The sequence below is a fragment of the Canis lupus genome, chromosome 18 (genome assembly GCF_003254725.2).
Source record: "Canis lupus dingo isolate Sandy chromosome 18, ASM325472v2, whole genome shotgun sequence".
Taxonomy (NCBI): domain Eukaryota; kingdom Metazoa; phylum Chordata; class Mammalia; order Carnivora; family Canidae; genus Canis; species Canis lupus.
Genome location: NC_064260.1, coordinates 43,056,776 through 43,075,963, shown reverse-complemented (window position 1 = coordinate 43,075,963; position 19,188 = coordinate 43,056,776). Strand labels below are relative to the sequence as shown.

General features: G+C 55.4%; 1 protein-coding gene and 1 long non-coding RNA gene across 5 annotated transcripts in view; one reads left to right on the top strand and one right to left on the bottom strand.

Annotated features, from left to right (window-relative positions):
- Positions 1-1,737: 1,737 nt before the first annotated feature.
- The window catches only part of CREB3L1 (cAMP responsive element binding protein 3 like 1), a 35,558-nt gene continuing 18,107 nt past the window's right edge, over positions 1,738-19,188 (top strand). The window contains exon 1 of one of the 2 annotated variants that reach the window (XM_049097013.1): positions 1,738-2,744. In XM_049097013.1, coding sequence (XP_048952970.1) covers positions 2,643-2,744 — 102 coding nt within the window. In that variant the 5' untranslated portion in view covers positions 1,738-2,642. The remainder of the gene's footprint in view (positions 2,745-19,188) is intronic. The other variant, XM_025451996.3, reaches the window with a different exon arrangement.
- On the bottom strand, positions 7,124-17,396 carry LOC112663294 (uncharacterized). 3 transcript variants are annotated; one of them, XR_003139163.3, is made up of 5 exons: positions 17,206-17,396; positions 14,751-14,869; positions 14,271-14,396; positions 13,295-13,351; positions 7,124-8,164 (listed from the first exon to the last, which is right to left on the bottom strand). It is a non-coding gene; the product is annotated as an uncharacterized LOC112663294 (long non-coding RNA). The 3 variants fall into 3 exon arrangements; XR_003139161.3 differs by lacking the exon at positions 17,206-17,396 and adding an exon at positions 16,192-16,910; XR_003139162.3 differs by lacking the exon at positions 17,206-17,396 and adding an exon at positions 16,531-16,910.

The window sequence follows — 19,188 nt, the reverse complement described above, 5'->3', positions numbered from 1 at the left end:
ACACATTGCCTCTTCAGAGAGGGCTTCCTTCCCCACCCCATTGCATTATCCTCTTTATTTCCTTCATGGTCCTCCCACTATCTGAAATCACCTTCTTAAATTTTTTCTTCCTGTTCTTTCCTCATTCACTGTGTAAAAGTTCTTAATCACCGCTGTATTGCCAGTGCCTGGTCTAGGGACTTGTCATCATGCTCAATAATACTTGCAGAATACGTGACTAAATCCCCCACCATTCTTGTCTTTGTTGGACTTGGCCATGCCCTTCATCCCAGAAAAAAAAAAAAAAAGGTTCTTATTCCTACTATGTGCCAGGCTCTGCATTGCCCATTCCCTCTCTTCTCTCCACCAGCCCCCCCACCCCCACCCTTCCAGGATTTCTCCTGGGAGATCCTGCCTCTCAGACTCCACAGGAGGTGCCGGAACCAGAATGTCTCCCCAGGATTATTTTCAATGGTTTCCTGGGGTGTTCACCTGGGTAAGAATCAGGAAAGAGAGGACACTCTAATCCTATTTATCTAAAACTATATAATCTTCCCCAATCACTTAAATGGTGCCTCTGTCTCTAATTACAGAGCCGGCTGGGAGGAACACAGGCACAATTTCCAGCCAACCTCAGGCAGAGGGACACTTTTGTTCGTCCTGGGGACCTGCAGGGACTCTGGCCTGGGAACCAGGACCCCCAGACACCTGCTACCTCAAGCTCACCCACCACAGACTTGGCGTGTTGGTCCAGCCAGAGACTGTGCCCCCCTCCTGGAAAAGGATCAGCCATATTCTGAGTGTTGGAATGCTCCCCAGTTGGCCAGATGTGATGCATATGGGGAACACACTCACAGCCTCAGCACCCTAATTCTCCCTGTCACTGTTCTGGAGAGTCAATTGATTGCTTTACTTTGGCCCACCTAAACTGCTCACAGTTGCATTGCCAGGTGAACCAAGTCCCTGGAGCATGGGCTGTGTGCTCAGCTTCTTGGGAGCACACTCTCCGGGAGGCCTGGGAGCTAATACTCATGTGACAGCCTGGAGAGTCAGGACCTTATTCTCCAGAACTATGTCAACTGGGTCATGAGATGGAGGAAAAGCCACGTGCCTGCCTACCTGCCCCAGGCAAGCAAACAGCCTCTATCTCTGACTCACTGTGTGTGCCCACCTTGGCACCAAGAGAGCAATTTCAGTGACATTCTGGCTTAACGGCAATGACATCTCTGCTTCTTAAGGGCTTTTTGGTTCCTGAGTTAATTAAAAGCCCCAGACGGAGAGGACACACTTAATCCTATTAATGACTTCTGGGCAGGAACTGGTGTGCTCAGCCCTCTGAGGGAGTGCCTTTCTCACTCCACTCCATTTGTTCAGGTGCCTGGTGATTGTTTATCAGCCCTTTTCAAGAGATTAAGCTGTACTCCTGAGCAGGCCACTTAGGTAATGGATCCGGGGGGCCTGGGAGTGTTCAGTGACCACGGAGTGTGCAGCCAGCCGCACTTGGCAAGCTCCATGGCCACTGTTCTTCAACTTCTTGTTCTTCAGAGCCATTAGAGGGACTGGATGATTGATGAGAAGAGGGGTCCTCGCCTCATTTCTTCTGTTCACTGGGCTCTTTCACACACAAGAAGGCTGGACACAGTCTTTGCCCTGAGGGATCTCAAGAGTCCAGTGGGGTCATAGACACGTGAGCAAACAATAACACTTTAGACTCACCACAATGGAGGTAAGCACATTGCTTGCCTCGCGTGTATAGGATGCTAACTGCTCCAGCCTGCGGACCAGGGAAGTCTCCCTGGAGGAGGAGACATGTGAAAATCTTCCCACTGAGAGATCTGTTGAGGGGCCCAGAAGGTGGAATTCATTCCCCAGCTTCAGATTTGGTTTGGGTTCTAGCATAAGGCTGGAAGAATGGAAACAACTCAGCGTCCTCATGAACTTATGGGAGAGTTGGTTGGCAAAGCCTCAACAAGATGCCAAGGTTCCAGGAACGAGGAATTGGCTCCAGGATAATTTTGCTTCAAGCCCCTACCTTGATCTTCCAGGGAGCAGAGACCTTGGCAAGGCAGCTCAGCTTGCAGAGGTCTCTTTAAAAGGGGAGGGACCGTTCCTCAGGCCGCGCCCTCCTCTCATTAATATGAAATCTATCGTGAATATTGATGTGGGGGCGTGGCGCCCGGGCCAGCTGGGCTAACCAGCCAGGGGTTCCCGGTTTCACAGAGAGGAAAGTGACAGAAGCCGTGCAGAGGGAGACGCCGAGAGAGCGGAGCGCCGGGCAGCCACCCAGTCTCGGGGGAGCGCTCAGCTCCCCCACCCCCGGCTCCCACCCTGTCCGGGGGGCTCCTCCAGCCCTCACCCCCACTCCCAGGCTCTCCATGGAAGCCAGCTGTGCCCCGGGAGGAGCCGGAGGAGGAGTCGGCTAAATGCTCGCGGTGCGCCCGGGGCCCCTGAGCCCAGCCAGCTCCGCGCCGCTGCCCTAAGGCCCCCGCGCCCCCCGCGCCCCCTGCCCGGGGCCGCGCCGCCTCCGCCCGCCCCTCCCCGGGGCTTCGCCCCGGACCTGCCCCCGCCCGCTAGCCGGCGCTCAGGCCGGAGCTCTGGGCCGGGCGCGCCGCCGCCCTGGAGTGAGGGAAGCCCAGGCGAGGGGGTCTCCGGGGCCGGCCGCGATGGACGCCGTCTTGGAGCCCTTCCCGGCCGACAGGCTGTTCCCCGGATCCAGCTTCCTGGACTTGGGGGATCTGAACGAGTCGGATTTCCTCAACAATGCGGTAAGACCGAGGGTCCGCGTCCCCCTTCCAGCGCTCCGCACCCCTCGCCGCGGCGGCGCCCGGGCCCCCCGGAGGGACGGGACTACCCACCCGCGGGCAGACGCGGGGGCAGACGCGGGGGAGGGGGCTCGCTGCAGGGTCCCCGGGAGACACGTGTGTAGAGCTCTGAGATTTGGAGGCTAGGTGCCTCGACACCTCCCTGGACCCCGGACCTAGACCCGAGCTCCGAGCTTGCGCCAGTGCGCACCCCTCCCGGGGGCTCGGTCCGCGGGGACGCCGACCGCCGCCTTCTTGGGGAAGGGGACGTCGAGGCGTCGCAGCCAGCCGATGCTCGGATACTAGCCCGACACGCACCAATGCTGCCCCCTCCCACGTCTTCTAACCGTCCTCCACCCACCCCTGGGTTCCCGGACCAGATTGGGCGCAAAGTGGCGGCGCCCCTGCCTGCGCCCCCTTTAGGACCTCCTCGTCTGCGCGGCTGGTTCTCCGCTGGGGGGCGCACAGGCAAGCGTTCGGGAGGCCGGGGACCCAACGCCCCTCGGGGGGCCAGAGTCGTACCCGGGTTCTGAGCCCGTCCTGGAAGCTTAGGGGCGCTGCGGCGGCCGCCCCGGGGAGTCAGACCCGAGGTTCCCCAGGGAGCGGCCTGGGCAGCACAGGGTGATCGTTCAGGGGGAGCGAGGTCTTTGGAGATCTTTCTCCCCATCTCTGTGTCTCTAGGTCTGTTCCTCTGTCCCTCGGGTCTCCCCGGCTTTCCCTGCCCTCCCCCCGGTCTTCGTGACTGTCTCGGTCTCTGAGCTTGTCCTTCTCTCTCTTCCCCTCCCTCCCTAAGGAAACGTGGCTTCTCTGTCTTCTTCCCTCCCTTCCTCCCTCTCTCAAGCTCAGCCCTAAAGCCCTGCTGGGGGGAGGGGCATGGGCTCGGAAACGCAAGAAAATATTTGGGTTCAGAAGGGCCTGCTGGGTGGAAATGAGAATCTGATGGGATCCCCTCCGTGAGTGAACTGGCCATCTCTCTCCCTGTCTACTCTCTCTCTCTCTCTCTCTCTCTCTGTCTCTCTGTCTCTCTCTCTCTCTAACGGGTCTCTGCTGCCCGGCCTCTACCTCCTGGGACCACCATAAACTTGGCCAGACAAGAGCCAAATGCACAGAGACTTCAAGGATTGGGGCATCTTCCACTTAAATTGTCCCAGGAAACAAGCTGACGGCCAGGAACCTGAGTGAGGGAGGCATGGGGTGTGAGGTCTCCCAGCCCTCCTTAGGGAGATCTGGGTCACCCTGCTCTCTGAGGATGGCCTCTGGTCCCAGTCAAGTGGAAGAAGGGAGAGGCCTGGAGCTGGTAGTGGGAAGAACAAGGCTCTAGTCCTGCCCTGCTTCAGCTCACCCCTGGGAGCCTGGGCCCCGCTACCAGCATTCCTCCCTGGGCCTCTGCTTCTTTGTCTATAAAATGGGGAGAGGTTGGATCAAGTGTTTCTGAGGATGGTCTGGCACGGATCCTAGGAATAAAGTGGCAGGGATTTGGGGTTCCGTTATACCCCCACCCCTGGAGTTGGTAACAGACACTAATCAGGGGGAGAGAGGTTTGTTGGAGTCTATACCCTTGCAGCCAGGGGCTGACAGAGCCCTCCCCACCGCCACCCGCCACCATGAGGTGCCCTCTGCAGCTCTGAGTGGGGCTTTCTTCTGAATGAACTCTGCCGCCTACAGCCTCTTCCTGCTGCTCCATTCAGCCTTGTGTCCCCAGCTGCTTGGCTGGGCCTTGGTCCAGCGCAGGAAAGGAGGCAGGATCAGACAGTGGTATCCAGCACTGGGACTGGGGAGGGAAAGCCCTGCTGGGGAAACTCCTGACCTTGAACCCAGGCAAGGCCAGGCCAGGCAGGGAGAAAGGAAAGGATTCCTAAGAGGAGACACCAAGAACTCCCAGGCTGGGAAGCAGGAGATTTGGTTCTCACTGTTCTGTCACCAGCCAGCTGGCAGTTCAGACAAGTGACTTTTCTTCCTCTGAGACTGGGTCCCCTCATCTGAAACACGGAGGTATAGATCCTTCCCCAGAGTGTTATTATAGAGACCCAGTGAGAAAATTAAAAATTGGGAGGAAAAAGCCTGGCAGGTAAGTTTCCACAGTTAACTTGTTTCAGAAATTAGATGGGGTGGTGTTAAGAACTACTCAGCAACGAGTTGCTGTGTGGCCTTGAGCGAGTCACTTTCCCTCTCTGGTGCCTCCACTTTAATGTCTAAGATTCCTTACGACTGGGACCACATACCAACCCTACGCCCAACTCCCTCTTCATTCTGCATGAGGGTAGGAAAATGTTTTCAAGGTAAGGATGGGAAGGGAAGGAGCCTGTGTTGAGTTTCTCAGTCTGGAAGATGGAGAACAGGGCATTCGCTATCCTTTTTAAAAATCCAGATAAAAGCCATAGAGTCATGTGGAAAATGTGTGTGCTCTGTTGCTCCGTGTAAAAAGAAGAATCAAAAATGATGATGCTCACCCCGAATACAACTCTGTAAGAAATACACATTGGCTTGGACAGAGACAGAATGAGTATGCAATTCAGGTCAGCAGGCATGCTCAGAGGTGGTCGGGGGTGCTTTCTTTTTTCCTTCTAGAAAGAGACCTTCATGCTCTTCCCAGCTTCCCTCAGTGATTCTCTGATTCTCGGAAATACCCCTCAAAAGGGGCTGCCCTTCCTGCCAGATGTGGGGGTCTCCTCCTCCCTTCCCCACTCTCCCCCAGCTCCTGATGTGACCCCAGGAGAGCTTTGTCCCCTGGATCCGGTGATCCTCCTCCAGGCCCCCGGGGAAGGTATGAGAGGCTCTGGTGCTCAGAAAACTGGAATAAAGGACCAGAGGGAGAACAGGTTGTGTCTCCAGATAGAGATACTAGGTCTGTACGGTGTCTCTTGTCTTCTTTTTCTGGCTCAGGAGAAAGGATGAACTCTGGTTTCTCTAGGGAGAAATAGCTTTGGATCCCAGAGATGCCCCAACTGGGAGGGTGTGGGGAGGAGGAAGAGAAGGAGGAAGAGGAGTACTGTTTTCTCAGAGGGGAGCAGCAGGAAGCTGCAAGGATGTTTGCCCAGTACATTCATTTACCTCCCAGCAGTTGGGGAGGCCAGGTGTGGGAATGACTAGGACCCAGGGACCAGCCCAGGGGAAGGGAGGTGTGGGGGCTAAGCCGAGCACAGAGCTAAATAGGGAAACAGAGAACCACCACCACCACCACCCCAGCCTTGGGGGATTAGGGAGATTAGAGAAGTATGTGCATTTGGGTGTTCCTGTGTCTGTGTGTGGGCCTTTAACAGCCCCTAAAAGGGGAGGTGTGTGTGTATATGTGTGTGTGTGTGTGTTTCTTTAAATTCTCACCAACAGGAAGAGGACCTAAAGGCCAAGACACTCTGGTCTCAGAGTAGAATCCCCTAGGAAAGGACTAATGGAGGAGCCAAAATCTGAAGGCTCCAACTCAGGAAGGGAGATCTCCCCAGACACCAAGTCCTCCTCCAAAACACTGAGTTCGATGGGGGTTGGGGTCTTTTGTTTTGTTTTTGCTTCCCCCACTGGGCTACAAGCTCCTTGAGGGCAGGGGTTTGTCTTGTTCACGTGATATCCTCAGTGCCTGGCACAGCACCGAGCCTCAAGGGAGCATGGCTAAATGAAGGAAAGGGGGCCCAGCCCAGAGCCCACATTTTTTTTAGGGAGGAGGGGAAAGGGTGCCTAAGCCCCCAGCCATCAGGATCCTGCAACCCATATTGTCTCTGAGATTCAGGAAGTGATCTCCACGATTTCCAATGAGTTGTCATTACCTTGAACCATCCCCATCCTATGGCACAGACCCCTGGAGCCCCTGAACTAGGTAATGTATAATTCGTTGACCCACAGCAGATCTGAACTTGTGGCTTAGGCCTCACCTTTGAACATTGGCTCTAGGGCTTCCATCTTCCCCAGTTTTCTCTAGTTTAGGTTGCTGTGGGACTCCTGGATCCACATTCACCCAGCTTCAAGCAAAGTCTCTTCTAGTCCTGCCTCAGGGCCTTTGCACATGCTGTTCCTGACATCTAGAATGCTTTCCCTCCAGTTCTCTCCATCCCATTCTCCTTAATTCAAATGCCACCTCTTTAGAGAAACTTCCCAACCACCTCAAGTGGGATGCCTTCTGATTTGCTGTTTCAGCCCTTTGATTTCTTCATAGCCCTCATCCCAGATTACAGCTATTTTATTGGCTTATTGTCCATCTCCTCCATTGAGAAAGCAAGTTCCATGAGAACAGACAACCTGTCAATTCTGTTCATTGCCATAAACCTAGCCCAGCGCTGTGGCACAAAATAGGTGCTTAATATAGTAAAACTCCATTGTAAGACAAGAAGCCAAGTCCAAAACTTTCAATCATGTAAAATGTAAAGTTGTGTTATTTCAGGATCAATGAAGAGCAACATTTTTCTGTTGGTCCGTACTATCACGAAAAAAGCACAAAAGTAGACTGTGGCACCTTACCACATGCAGCAGACCAAATGAGAAAGCTCCAGAGGAGCACCAGGCAGTCATATCTTTTACCAACCGCTCTGCCTCGAGATAAGAGCTTTGCCCACCTTTATTTGAGGTGGGCCCCAGGCATAGGACAGAGCCAAGTTTTGGTTGCATTATAGTGGACTTTGCTCCATTTCAAGGACTTACTGTATTTGTAGAGAAAATTACTTCAGACCAGAACTTCCCTTGTAAGGGAAGGGGAGAATGTTTTTTAAAAGACAGGCCTGAGGGACACCTGGGTGGCTCAGTGGTTGAGCGTCTGCCTTTGGCTCAGGTCGTGATCCTGGGGTCCTGGGATCGAGTCCCGCATCAGGCTCCCTGCAGGGAGCCTGCTTCTCCCTCTGCCTATGTCTCTGCCTCTCTCTCTCTGTGCCTCTCATGAATAAATAAATATTTTTTAAAATAAAAGAGAGGCCTGAGTGTTCAAGAAGTGTATTGCTAATTCCAGAGGGGGCCCGGGGTTCTCAGGGTCCTGGCCTGGCCAGGCCTGAGGCTGATGGGGATGCTGGATCCCACAAAATGCTGCCTGTCCCCAATCTACTATGAGGTCCCTCCGGCTTCCCTGGACCAGCTGGGGCTTTGCTTGCTTGTTCTTCAACATCCAGTCCTTTAACAAATGGGCACTGAAGGAGCCCCTTGCTGGTCACTATGCATAGTGACCTCCAGCCACTGAGAGCAAATTGAGAGGGAGGGGGAGCCTTGGTAGCAGCACCACAGAGCACTGTGAAAGAATGGAGCAGGGCAGGTGCCGGAGGAGGAGCATCCAGCTGAGATGGAGGTCATGGAAGGCTTCTTAGAGGAGGTAACTTGGCAGCCTCCCCCCCTAATAGCTCCATCCCTGTTGGCAAAGGAGCTGCTGGAAGTCACTATCCCTCTTATGGAGCCTGTAGAGGTATCATTGTCGCCTGTGCAGATAAGAAAACAGAGTTTGGAAAGGAGGCAGGGGTCCCATGGAGTCTATCAAGTTGGGGAGAGAACCATCTTCTCTCTCTCTCTCTCTCTCTCTCTCTCTCTCTCTCTTTCTCTCTCTTTCTCTCGTTCTGGTTTGCACTTTGCTCTCTAGGGCAAGGAAAGTTTGGGCTCCTGATATCAGAGGGGACCCACATTCATTCTCACCCACTGTCATCCTCAGGGCACCATCGATGCCTAGAGCATTAGAGGCAGAGCCAGCAGGTTGCCTGGCCTGTGAGCTCAGAGGCCCTGCATTCCATCCCAAGCCCTGTCTTCAGACTCCCTTCAGGATGCTGCTCCCTGGCCCACCTGGGAATTCGGACATTTGCTCCCAGGACTCCCCAGGAGGGTCTATCTATGTTGGGCCTGGCCTGGCTACTGTGCCAGGAGAGGAGAGGGTGAACAACATCCCCACTTTGTGTCTTCCCCTCCCCATACCATTTGCCTCCTGCAAGTCCTGGTACGGAGGCCCTCCCAGAACATCCTTCTCTGGGACCTAGCTTGCCCCTGAATCTCCCTCAAGAAACCAGCTCCAGATGCTGGAGAACAAGCTGTTCTTCTGGAAGTCTCTGCGCTCCAGGGGGGCAGGATAGAAGAGGAAGATTAGGGTGGAGTTAAGTCAAGACCATGAGCATGCTCTGGCTGGAACACTGTGTAACCCCCTCAAGCAGAGGGGAAGTCAGAATAAGTGGCAGGACCCTTGATCAAGGTGGGGGAAAAGGTAAGGGTGGGGTACCCAGTTCAGGAGAAGTGGGGAGGTGCAGGATATGGTCCAGAACTCTGGCCATCCTAGAAAATATGTCAAAGGGATCGATTTCCTTGGAATGTCAGAGATTCTGATCCCCATGACCTGGATGTACCATGTTACCAAAGAGGTCAACTTGACAACCGGGGCAGTAATGGGCTTCTCTGCCGCTGGTTTCCCTGTGCCTCCTCTCCCACCTCCTCTCCCAGAGCCCTCACCGCAGCTTCCTTGGCCCTTGGCTCCTGACTCTTGGCTCTTGGCTCTTGGCCCAGGAGCCATTTCACCCATCCCAGAGAGGCTGACACATCTGGGCTGGGCTGTGTGGTCCAGCATAACAGCTGGACAGCAGCAGCTGTCCCCCTTTCCCCCTTCCAAAAGAAAAACAAAAATGAAAGCAGCAGAGGAGCAAAGCAGGCTCTTCGGGCCCTCATGGAGAGCCAGGAGGCAGTTTTAAAGCAGCAATTGAGAGGGCCTGCTTCAGAGGCAGGCAGGCCCAAGCCTTTGCCCACATGTGCCCCTCTGCCCGGACTGTCCTCGCCTCTCCTCACCCCATTTCCCAACTACTGTGTGACCTTGGGCAAATCACTTCCCCTCTCTGGGCCCTGGCTTCCCCCTTGCTGAACTAGACTGAGAATTCTTTGAGAGCAGGGACATCAATTATTTTCATCTGTTGCCTAGTTATAGCTAGAGCGACTGAGTGCTGAGTAAATGCTTATTTATTGGATGGATGGATGGATGGATGGATGGATGGATGGAAGGAAGGGAAGGAGGAAGGAGGGGTGATGGATGGATAAGGTGGGTAGATGAACAGGTAGTAGAAGAAACGACAGTTCCATACTTGTAGCTTCAATGGTACTTTTTTTAAAGTGGATTTTAGGGCAGCCCCAGTGGCGCAGCAGTTTGGCGCTGCCTGCAGCCTGGGGTGTGATCCTGGGGACCTGGGATCGAGTCCCATGTCAGGCTCCCTGAATGGAGTCTACTTCTCCCTCTGCCTGTGTCTCTGCCTCTCAGTCTCTCTCTCTTGCTGAATAAAATAAATAAATCTTTAAAAAAAAAGTGGATTTTATTTTTTATTGAAATAGTGAATTTTTTTAAAGATTTTATTTATTTATGAGAGACACATAGAGAGAGAGGCTGAGACACAGGCAGAGGGAGAAGCAGGCCCCATGCAGGGAACCTGATGTGGGTCTCGATCCCAGGGCTGCCCTGAAATATTTTAACCTAAATTCTACATCTTCCTTTTATTTTACCATAATAGCCTTTTCTATCATAAAAGAATAATAGGTTGCCTGCTTATGAATTACAAACTATAATAAAAGCGATACATGTGTACTCACTACGTCACTGAACAACTAGACCCAGTCCTGAATATTTGGGTCTCTCAAAGCCACATGAGTCTGGGGGAGAGGTGTCCAATAGACACTGAATCCACTCCAGTCTGGGCAGATTCTGAACAGGAGTGTCCTGAGACCTGGTGCCTACTCCCAGACCCAAGTCCACAGGTCAGATAGCCAATACCTCAAAAATAGGGGAAGGGGAGCAGGGAGGTGGTGCTGAACCATACCTGAGGTGAGGTGGGGTGGCCATTAATGGTTTCCTTTAACTGGTCAGACCCGGGAGCAAATCTTGGCTCTCACCATTTGTCATCTGTGTGAACTTAGACAGGTACCTGAACTTTTCCCAGCTTACTTTCCTCTCCATTGAAGTATGGCCATAGAACAAAGGGTTCTATGAGGATTCAGTCAGATAAGGCCTACCACAGAGCCCAGCACATAGTAAACCCTCCATAAGTAATAGTTATTGCCACTGATTTTATTCTGATTGTAATTGTCATGGCCTGAAAGGAAGGACCCCCAGCATTGGCCAGGCTTGGAGGAATGGCCCACCTTCTCCATCCCTGTGATGAGCTCTGGTGGTAGGGATTTTATTTCCCTGTTGGGAGCTGGAAGGCTCTTTTGGGGTAAAGACAAAAGATACCAGACCCCTTCTCAAGGCTCTTTCTGGGCTTCAGGAGAGGAATGACCTGGGGTGAGCTACACTGGGGCCCCAAGTGAGGACCCAGTGCATGGAAGTCGGGGCCAGAGTTTGTACCTGGCTCTGTACTGGGTGTTGGGATGAGGCAGCAGAAAATCAACCATTCCCTCCACCAACCAGTGTTGTCCTGTGTGCACAAGCTCTACAGTCAGGGCTTGGATTCAAATCCTGATTCAGCCTCTTGCTAAATGAATGAACCTGGGAGAAGCTACTTAATTCTCTGTGCCTCAGTTTCCTCAACCTTAAATAGAAGTACTACCTTCTGAAAATTAAATGAGATACTCCATAGGAGGAACTATAACAGTGCCTGGGACAGAAATATTAGCTATTATTATTATTATTATTATCATTATTATTATTATATTATTTTCATTCTTAGGCATACTCTATATTAGGCCCTGTGTGAGGCCTAGCAGAGGGTTCAAGGACTCTTGAACCTAGCAGAGGGTTCAGGAACTCCATCCTGGCTCCTGCTCTCAAGGAGGCAAAGATCAGAAGGGGAGATATAGGTCACATTGTACCCACTTAGAGTTCAAGGCATGACACTAACCAGTGATCCAACAGTCTGTAAGTGCTCTAGTGGTTCAAGAGGGACCTCGGGTGGTACAGGTGGACGATCAAGGAAGACTTCCTAGTGCAAGTGGCATTTTAATTGGCCCTTAAGGGATGATAGGAGTTGGAATGATAAGGGCAAAGGTGTTCCAGACCCAAGGAATGATATAAGCAAAGGCCCTGGGGCATTGGAGCTCACAGCAGTTTTCAGGAGCCTGGAGTAGTCATCCAATTAGAATGGAGGGAAGAAAAAGATGAACGTCTCCAACTACAGTGCTAGTATGTATGAGACGCATGTACAACAGACCTTGAATGTCATGCTTGGGAGCTGGGAGTTTTTTCAGCAGGCAGGAGGGGGCCAGTGATAGTTCTGAGCTGGACAAAGCGGTGGTCCCAGCAATTCTGAACTCTTAGTGCTAGGAGGTCTAGGGTCCGTTGGGAATTGGCTGCCAGCCTGTCTGGATGATGAGGGACCCTCCCCAAAGGGGGACAGAATTGTGGGCCCTCCAGGAGTCCAGAGCAGCCTGAGGTCCCTTCTCTTCTCTGACTTCCACCCTATGCCCTGATATGACTCTCACACTGGGCCAGGAGTACCAGTTCCCATCAGGCTCTTTCATCCCCAGTCCTCGGGCCAGGCTGACCTGGAGAGGCCCAAGGCAACTCCACCCTTGCAAAGGAACAGGCTTCCCTCTTCAGGGCTGAGAGCTCCAATCTAAACTATGTTCTTCTCCTGGCCCAACCCCAGGGCCTTAACGGGGTTCCCCAAACCCCTCCTACGGCTCAAGACCCTCCATTCTCAGGCAAAGCATGTCCCCGCAGGGCCTGGAAGTCTAGAAGGTTCCAAGCCCTCCTTCTGAGGCCAGGCCCGCCTGGCACCCTCACCTCCTTGGCCCTCCTACCCATCAGTTGGGACAAGATGCCCAGAGCCCCTTTCATCATCCTCCCAGAGAAGAGGCCCAGCCCTGCCCTCTGCTGCCCCAAGGCCTTCACCCCTTCCTCTCCTAAAGCTGCAAATCAGTTCCACATTTGGGATCTGGCATGTACTATCTGCTCAGAACTTCCCCTCCCAGTTAGCTCAGGCTCACATCTCCCCCCCCAACCCCACATGGTCAGCCCATGGGGTCTGCAGAAGGGGAAGGGCTCCTGCCTTCACTAACCCCTCCAGAGGTCTGAGAGGGAGCTGGACTGTGGCTAGATACCAGAGAGACCATGGACAGGAGGTCCTCCAACCCCCCCCCACCCCCAGGAGAGATGAAAGGGAAAGGGTAGAGGGGGTGGGGCAGAGGCAGAGCTTGAGCAAGCACATGAGGGGATGAGGGGTTGGGGGTGGTGAGGGAAGGAGCGAGGTAGTTCCGAGCTCAGCACATTCCTGAGACATCTGGCCGTGCTGGAAGGGCCCCAGCTGGCCCGCATGGCTGTCGTTCCAGCTTCTCTGCTCTGTGATGTCAGGACCCAGCACTCCCCCTCCTCTCACAGCCACACTGGCCTGAGGTCCACCTTGGGGCGGAGTGTCGGGGTCTCCTCCCCAGCCCCCTCATCCTCAGTGAGCAAGCATGGGGCCACCGAGGACTGGAGGAAATGCCTGCCCCAGAGAAGGGCCTGGGTATGGCAGCAGGAGGCCCACACCAAAGACTCAGGGGTTTGCCCATGCAACTGACTCAAGGAGATTCCTCTTTGGGGTTGATGCCAGTCCCTCCCTTCTCCTTGGAAGGGAGATAGAGACAGAAGAGGGACTCTGGGAATGGCTGCTTACCTCAAGCTGTGTGATCCTGAGCAAGTCCACTCCCTTCTTGGCTTTCTGTTTTTCTCTCTGTAATAATAACAATAATAACAACAACAACAACAACAGCTCCACTTCAGTGAGACCCTTTCATGCCTCCTGCATTGTGTCAAGCACTTTACAAATGTCATCATTTATTTAAACCTCACTGCAACCGAGGAGCTGGAGATAGGTACCTCCTATTTTAGAACCGAAACTGAGGCTCAGAGAGGTTAAGAAAGTTGCCCAAGGCTGCACAGTAGGTAGCGGAGCCAGGGTTAGGGCTGGATCTGTCTGCCTCCCTTGCTCTTAACCATCAAGCAACATTGCCTCTGTCAATAAGAGGGGACGGACCTAATGATGCCAGAATTCTTTTCAGCTCAAAAATGGTGATGATTTTTTTTGGCTATTGTGGGGCTCTTCAAGAAGGGCAGGGGCAGGCATTAGTCACACACTGGGTGGGGGAAGAACAGAGGCAGCTGGCTTTGAAGCAGCTGATGGGCCAGGAGTCTTTGGAGGTCCCCTCCCTTGGAGTCCCAGAGAGGCCCAAACCCCCAAGGCGAGAGCCACAGCCTGATCCCCAGTCGTACCCAGGGGTCCCACACCTCTCCTGCTGGAAAGGAGTAAATAAGGAGAGAGGATGCAGCTTCTTCCAAAAATAAAACCTGAGGACAACTCAGACAGGCCGGGACAGCAGAGGAAGCCAGAGGCCGAACGCTGAGTGCACTGGAGAGAGAAAAGGGGCCAAGGGAATTCCAGCCAGAGCCCAGCGGCAGGCTCCAGCTGAGGGCCTTCCAGCTGGCCAGGGGCCGGGAGAGCAGCTTGGCTGGGTGGCCACGGGGCTCTGTTGATACTCCTGGGCCTAGCCAAACCCTGGGGGCAGCTCCTGTGGTGCTGAGTGGGGGACCATGGTCCCCGTGAACTGGTCTGTCTGGGGCTTAAGAACAGAAAGGCCTTGGGAAAGGACAACCTGAGTGCAATAGGCTCCACCAGGGAGGAGCTGAGGGGAGGAGGCCAGGAGCATGGAAACTCTGCCTGGAGCAGGAGCAAGCTGGCACTGCAGCGGCATTCAGGGCAGTCATTCCTGGAGGCTCAGCTGCAGAAAAAAAAGGCCTCAGTCCATTAATTTGCTGGCACATCCCTTCATTCACCCACTCATTCAGTCCATCAAGCAGTCACTCGGCAAACATCTGAGCACCTACCATGTGCTGGGACCAATGTTGGGCTTTGGAGAGACACATGAGACTTGGACAGAGCAAGACATAGAGGTAATATGGCTGGATCGTTTCAAGCTATGGGAAGGCACTTGGCAACTATCCTAAGGGCAGTAGGGAGTTATCGATAGATACTGAGGAGGAGAGTCACATGGTCATATTGTGTTAGAGGAGTCCTCTTAATGGAAGTTAGAGAATGCTCTGGAGACAGATCTGAGTTCGAGCCTTAGACCTACCTTCATCCTTCATGTGGGGTGTTCATGCTGCTAGTCGGAAAGCCTTTTCTGAGCAGGAATTGGGCTTTGTTCATCTCTATATCCACAGGGCCGAGCACACAGTAGGTGCTTAGTAAATACTGAACAAATGCATAAGGGATGAATAAATGGATGCCATTAGATGCCCTTATTCTTCAGAGGTCCCCTGTGCCAGCTCTGGCACTTAGTCTCCAGTGTCCTGAGCTGTCCCACAGGGATCCTCTGGCCACCATCTATGGACCAACATCTCCAGCAGCCAGACCGTGGGCTGCTGTGCCCTCACTGGTGCCAGTCACAGCTAATCCCAGCCCTGGGCGGCGGCATTCACTGCCACCGCTTCCTCCGGCCCAGACAGTACTTGGCACTGACCCCAGGGCTGGGCCACGGTACATGGGCCGCCTGGTCAGAAGATGCCAGGGGCTGGCCAGGAACCTGCAGGCCAGTTCTCCATTTTCTGAGGCATCTGCAGCCTGGCCAGGGAAGGGTTACCAGTGTCAGGAGAAGGAACCGGGGAGCCAGACCAGCAGGGCTGGGGGGTCGACAAAGAACACGCACCTTCCCTGGGCCCTGCAGTGTACAGAAAGCAGCCTGTGGTGGGTGGCAGCCTGCGCTTTCCTCTCCCTTCCTTTCTCCAGCGCAAGCACAGAAAAGCTCAATCCCCATGTCATCCCTTCTTCTAGTCCCAGCCCTCAGTGTCCCAGCCCCAGGCGAGCCTGGGACTCCCAAAGCTCCCTTGCTGGGGGTCATATGACTCAGGCCTGTGGGTTGGCGCAGTCAGCATCTAGTTCTGTGGTGGTGTGAGATGTTGTGCATGTTCAAGTGAGAGCGTGCATGACCGTGTCTGACCATCTCTGAGGTGGCTGCACATATGTGTGGGTATGTAAGAGACTGTCCATCTGATCACACCTGGAGTGTGTCCTTGTTGGGGCTGTCTTAGGTGCCTGCCCGTGAGAGCCTAGGTGAGCCCCTGAGGGTGTGTGTATGCCAGGCTGTATGTGGAGTGTGTCTGTGGGTGTGGATCTTACACTTAGTGTGGTATCAGAGCAGTGGTGTTTCCCTATGTAAGAAGGAGTCTCACAGAGCACGTCTGTGTAGCACATGCACACGTATGCACACACATACACACACAGAGAAGCATTTCTGCTTATTTGGACTTGGGCTCTGTGGTGAATAGTTTGGGAGGGGGAAAATATGAAACCTCAGCACCCGCCTTCCCTGGGCTTGTGGGGATTGGGGGATAAGAGTGAGGTTGGAGAGTGGAACAATGTGCCCCCCTTAACCCCCATGCCCTTGCCAGGAAGGCTCAGGGCCTGGCTCCAGGGACGGGAGAACTGGCTTCATCCCTTCCCAGTCCCCAGGGAGGCCAGACAGAGCAAAAGAGCCCACTCTGCACACTAGTTCACCTCCCTCTGTCCCTGCCTACCATTTCCGTCTCAGTAGGAACGCAGTCTATACCACATGGGGAAACAGGCCTGGAGAGGAGACACCACCTGTCCCTGCCCAGGTCTGCCCCAGAGCACGGCTGGATCTTGAACTGGAGCCTCCCAGTCTGAATCCAGGCCCTTTTCCCCTTCACAGGACCACTTTTGATTCTGGCCCTGAAAAGGGGACCCCCAAATGCCTGGATGGTGATGCTTAAGGACAAGGAGGGCCTGACAACTAGATACCCAGGGGCCCACTTCCCCTCCCCTAAGTCCCTCCCTGATCTCTTTTGAGTCTACCCCCCACCACACATGCACACTCTCTCAGGGCAGGCACTGACTCAGACTGGTGGCCCATCAGCTTGAAATGGGGTCGATTTTCTAGTGACCACGAGGCAAGTAACCGTCCCGGAATGTATGGGTCAGTGGAGGGGGGGCGTGGGGGCCCAGCCTTCGGGGGAAGGAAGGGGGAAATGTGAGAGGACTCTCCTCCCATCTCTCCCCAGAGCTCACTCTCGGAAGGAATGTCCGGGCTCGGGGTTCCCCCCCACTCCTTATCCCACAGCTCAGCCTGGACCCACTCTGCTCTCCTCCCCCCCTTTCCCCAAGCACAGACTGAATCAGCGCGGGCGAAGGGAGAGGCAGAAGGCAGGGACCGGGGTGCACGCGCCCTGGGGCTGGGAGCCGAGGGACGCAGGCGCTCTGAGGCCGCCCCAGGTCCGGGCAGAACCGTCCCCTACACACCCTGTCAGCAGACAGCGCCCCCCCCCCAGCGCTGTCCCCCACTCTCTGCATGGACCCCAGTGGAGAAATTGCTGCAGAGGAACTGAGAGGAGCTTCAGGTGGTCCTACGACCGCCCCCGGGAGCGTCCCCACTCCCCGCACGACCGAGGACCCGATGCCCGGTCCATGCGCCCTGTGGGGGGGACGGAAGAGGGACGGAAGGAGCGGAGCTGGAAGAACCTGAAGGGGCTTCGGGATGGCGGGCCGGGGGCGTCCGAGGAGACCTCGCTCACCGCTGGCGCTGCGGGGTCGTGGGCCGTGCAACTCGGACGGGCCTGCGCCTGCGTGGCGCTGTCGGCCCTCCTGGGAGCCCCAAGGGGGATCCCTGCCTCTGCCCCGAGCGCAGAAGAGGCCGCACAGCCGGACCTGGCGCTCCCGGCCCTTCCCACGGCCCCGCGGTCAGCGCGGCGCACGGCCCCCCTCGGCTCGCGCCCCGCCGCCGGCCGCCCGCAGCCGCCTCCCATTGGCCGGGAGCTCCGCGGGCCCCACCAATGAGCGGGCCGGACTCCGGCGCGGGGCCGCCCCCCAGCGCGCAGGCGGTCACTTCCCGCGGGCCGCGGGCGGCCGCTGGGGCTCCGGCCCGGCTTGCGCTCCGGGCGGGGGGGCCGAGGCCCGGCCCGCGGTGGGGGCGCCCGCGGGAGACCAGGGCGCGGGGCCGCGGGACCTCTCCTCCGAGAGACAGGAGCCGGGGCCGACTGCGCGTGGCCTCCGAGAAGGAGCTTATATTGGCATGGCTGTAGGAAAAAGTCTTTAACGAGGAGGGAAACAAATCATAATATTTCCTTCTCTGGCTCCCCATCCCGGTTGCCTGGCAAGGCACCCCAGAACGCTCACCACCCCCGTAGAACCCTATCCCCCCTCTGAATGATGACCCACGACCCCCTGCCGTTTGTAGATTAACACCCCTCCTTTTTCACCCCCCACCCCGCCCCGGGCAATAATTTTCTGCGGGCAGTCTTAAATCCTCAGCTTCTAGTGTGTGCCCTGGAGGTAGTGCTGGCTGTGGTTGGAGGGGCGGGGGGAGGGGGGGACCGCGGGCATGCTGGAGTTGAGGAGGCCTGAGATCCCCAGGGTGGGCTTTCCAAGGTTGGGGGAGGGTGGGTACAGTGGGAGAAGTGAGAGAACAACGCGGAGAAGGTGACCCCCATTCCTGTGCAGCCTCAGAGCTGCAGAGAATCCCACCCCGTCTCAACATCACCAGCTCATGGTGTGACCCTGGGTAGGTGGCTTTCCCTTTCTGGACCTCAGTTTCGTCGTTGGCAAATGGGGTGGGGGGAGGATCATGGGCTTTCTCAGGTCCCCTGCCTCTAATATGATGATATAAATCAACCATAACGGAGCTGCTTTGAGAGGCCAGGCTCCAGATAGAAATAAGGCTACAAAGCTCTCTGAAGGGAGTCCTTTCTGGCATGGTCCCATGAGCAGGAGGCTGGCCTGGAGGTAATGAGACATGCCCACCATTGCCACCAGTGGCCTGACCAGCACACGAGGAAACCTTGAGCAAAGAGGACTGGGTTTTCTGAGTGTCCTCCACCCCCACCCTGCCTGCCCCTTGGCCGCCCTCCCCTTCCACTTGGCTCCCACCCTCTGGAAGCTCCATCCTGCTGGGCCTCAGCTGCTGTTTCCAGCAGGTGGGGTGGGAGCTGCTCACAAAAGGGGGCCAGGTTTCTGTGGGCACCCCAAAAGGGCTTTCTGAGAAGGACCTGGCTCATCTGCCTGGAGCTGAGGCCTTCAGGGACCCCAGCCCAGACTGGAGGAAGCATGTCTCCTCTCCCAGGCCCCAGGAAAGGCCTTGGCAAACCCTTATCGCCTGAGAAGCAGCTGCTGGAGGAATACCTTAGCGGCTGACTCACTGCCCTCCCTTCCTCACCACCCCCTCCCACTGGGCCCCACACCAGGCCTCTGAAAAACCCTGAAGGAGAGGGCAGGGACAACGCGCCCCCAGCTGGGCTGGCCCAGGCCCTACAGAGGGTGTAGCTAGCACAGTCCTGCCTGTGGCTGGCTGGGTGTTTTTTTTTGGGGGGGGTGTACCCTGTAAATGGCCTTAATGTGGGACCACAGTTATTCTTAGAGACATGTTTAAACCTAGGACTTCCTGGTACTGCCTCACCCCAGGCACTGATGAACACTTGACATACCAATGGCATTGCCTTCTGGGGTACAAGGCCCTGTCCCTCCACCAATAGGTACCATGGGCCAGGTGCTAGGATCCAGCA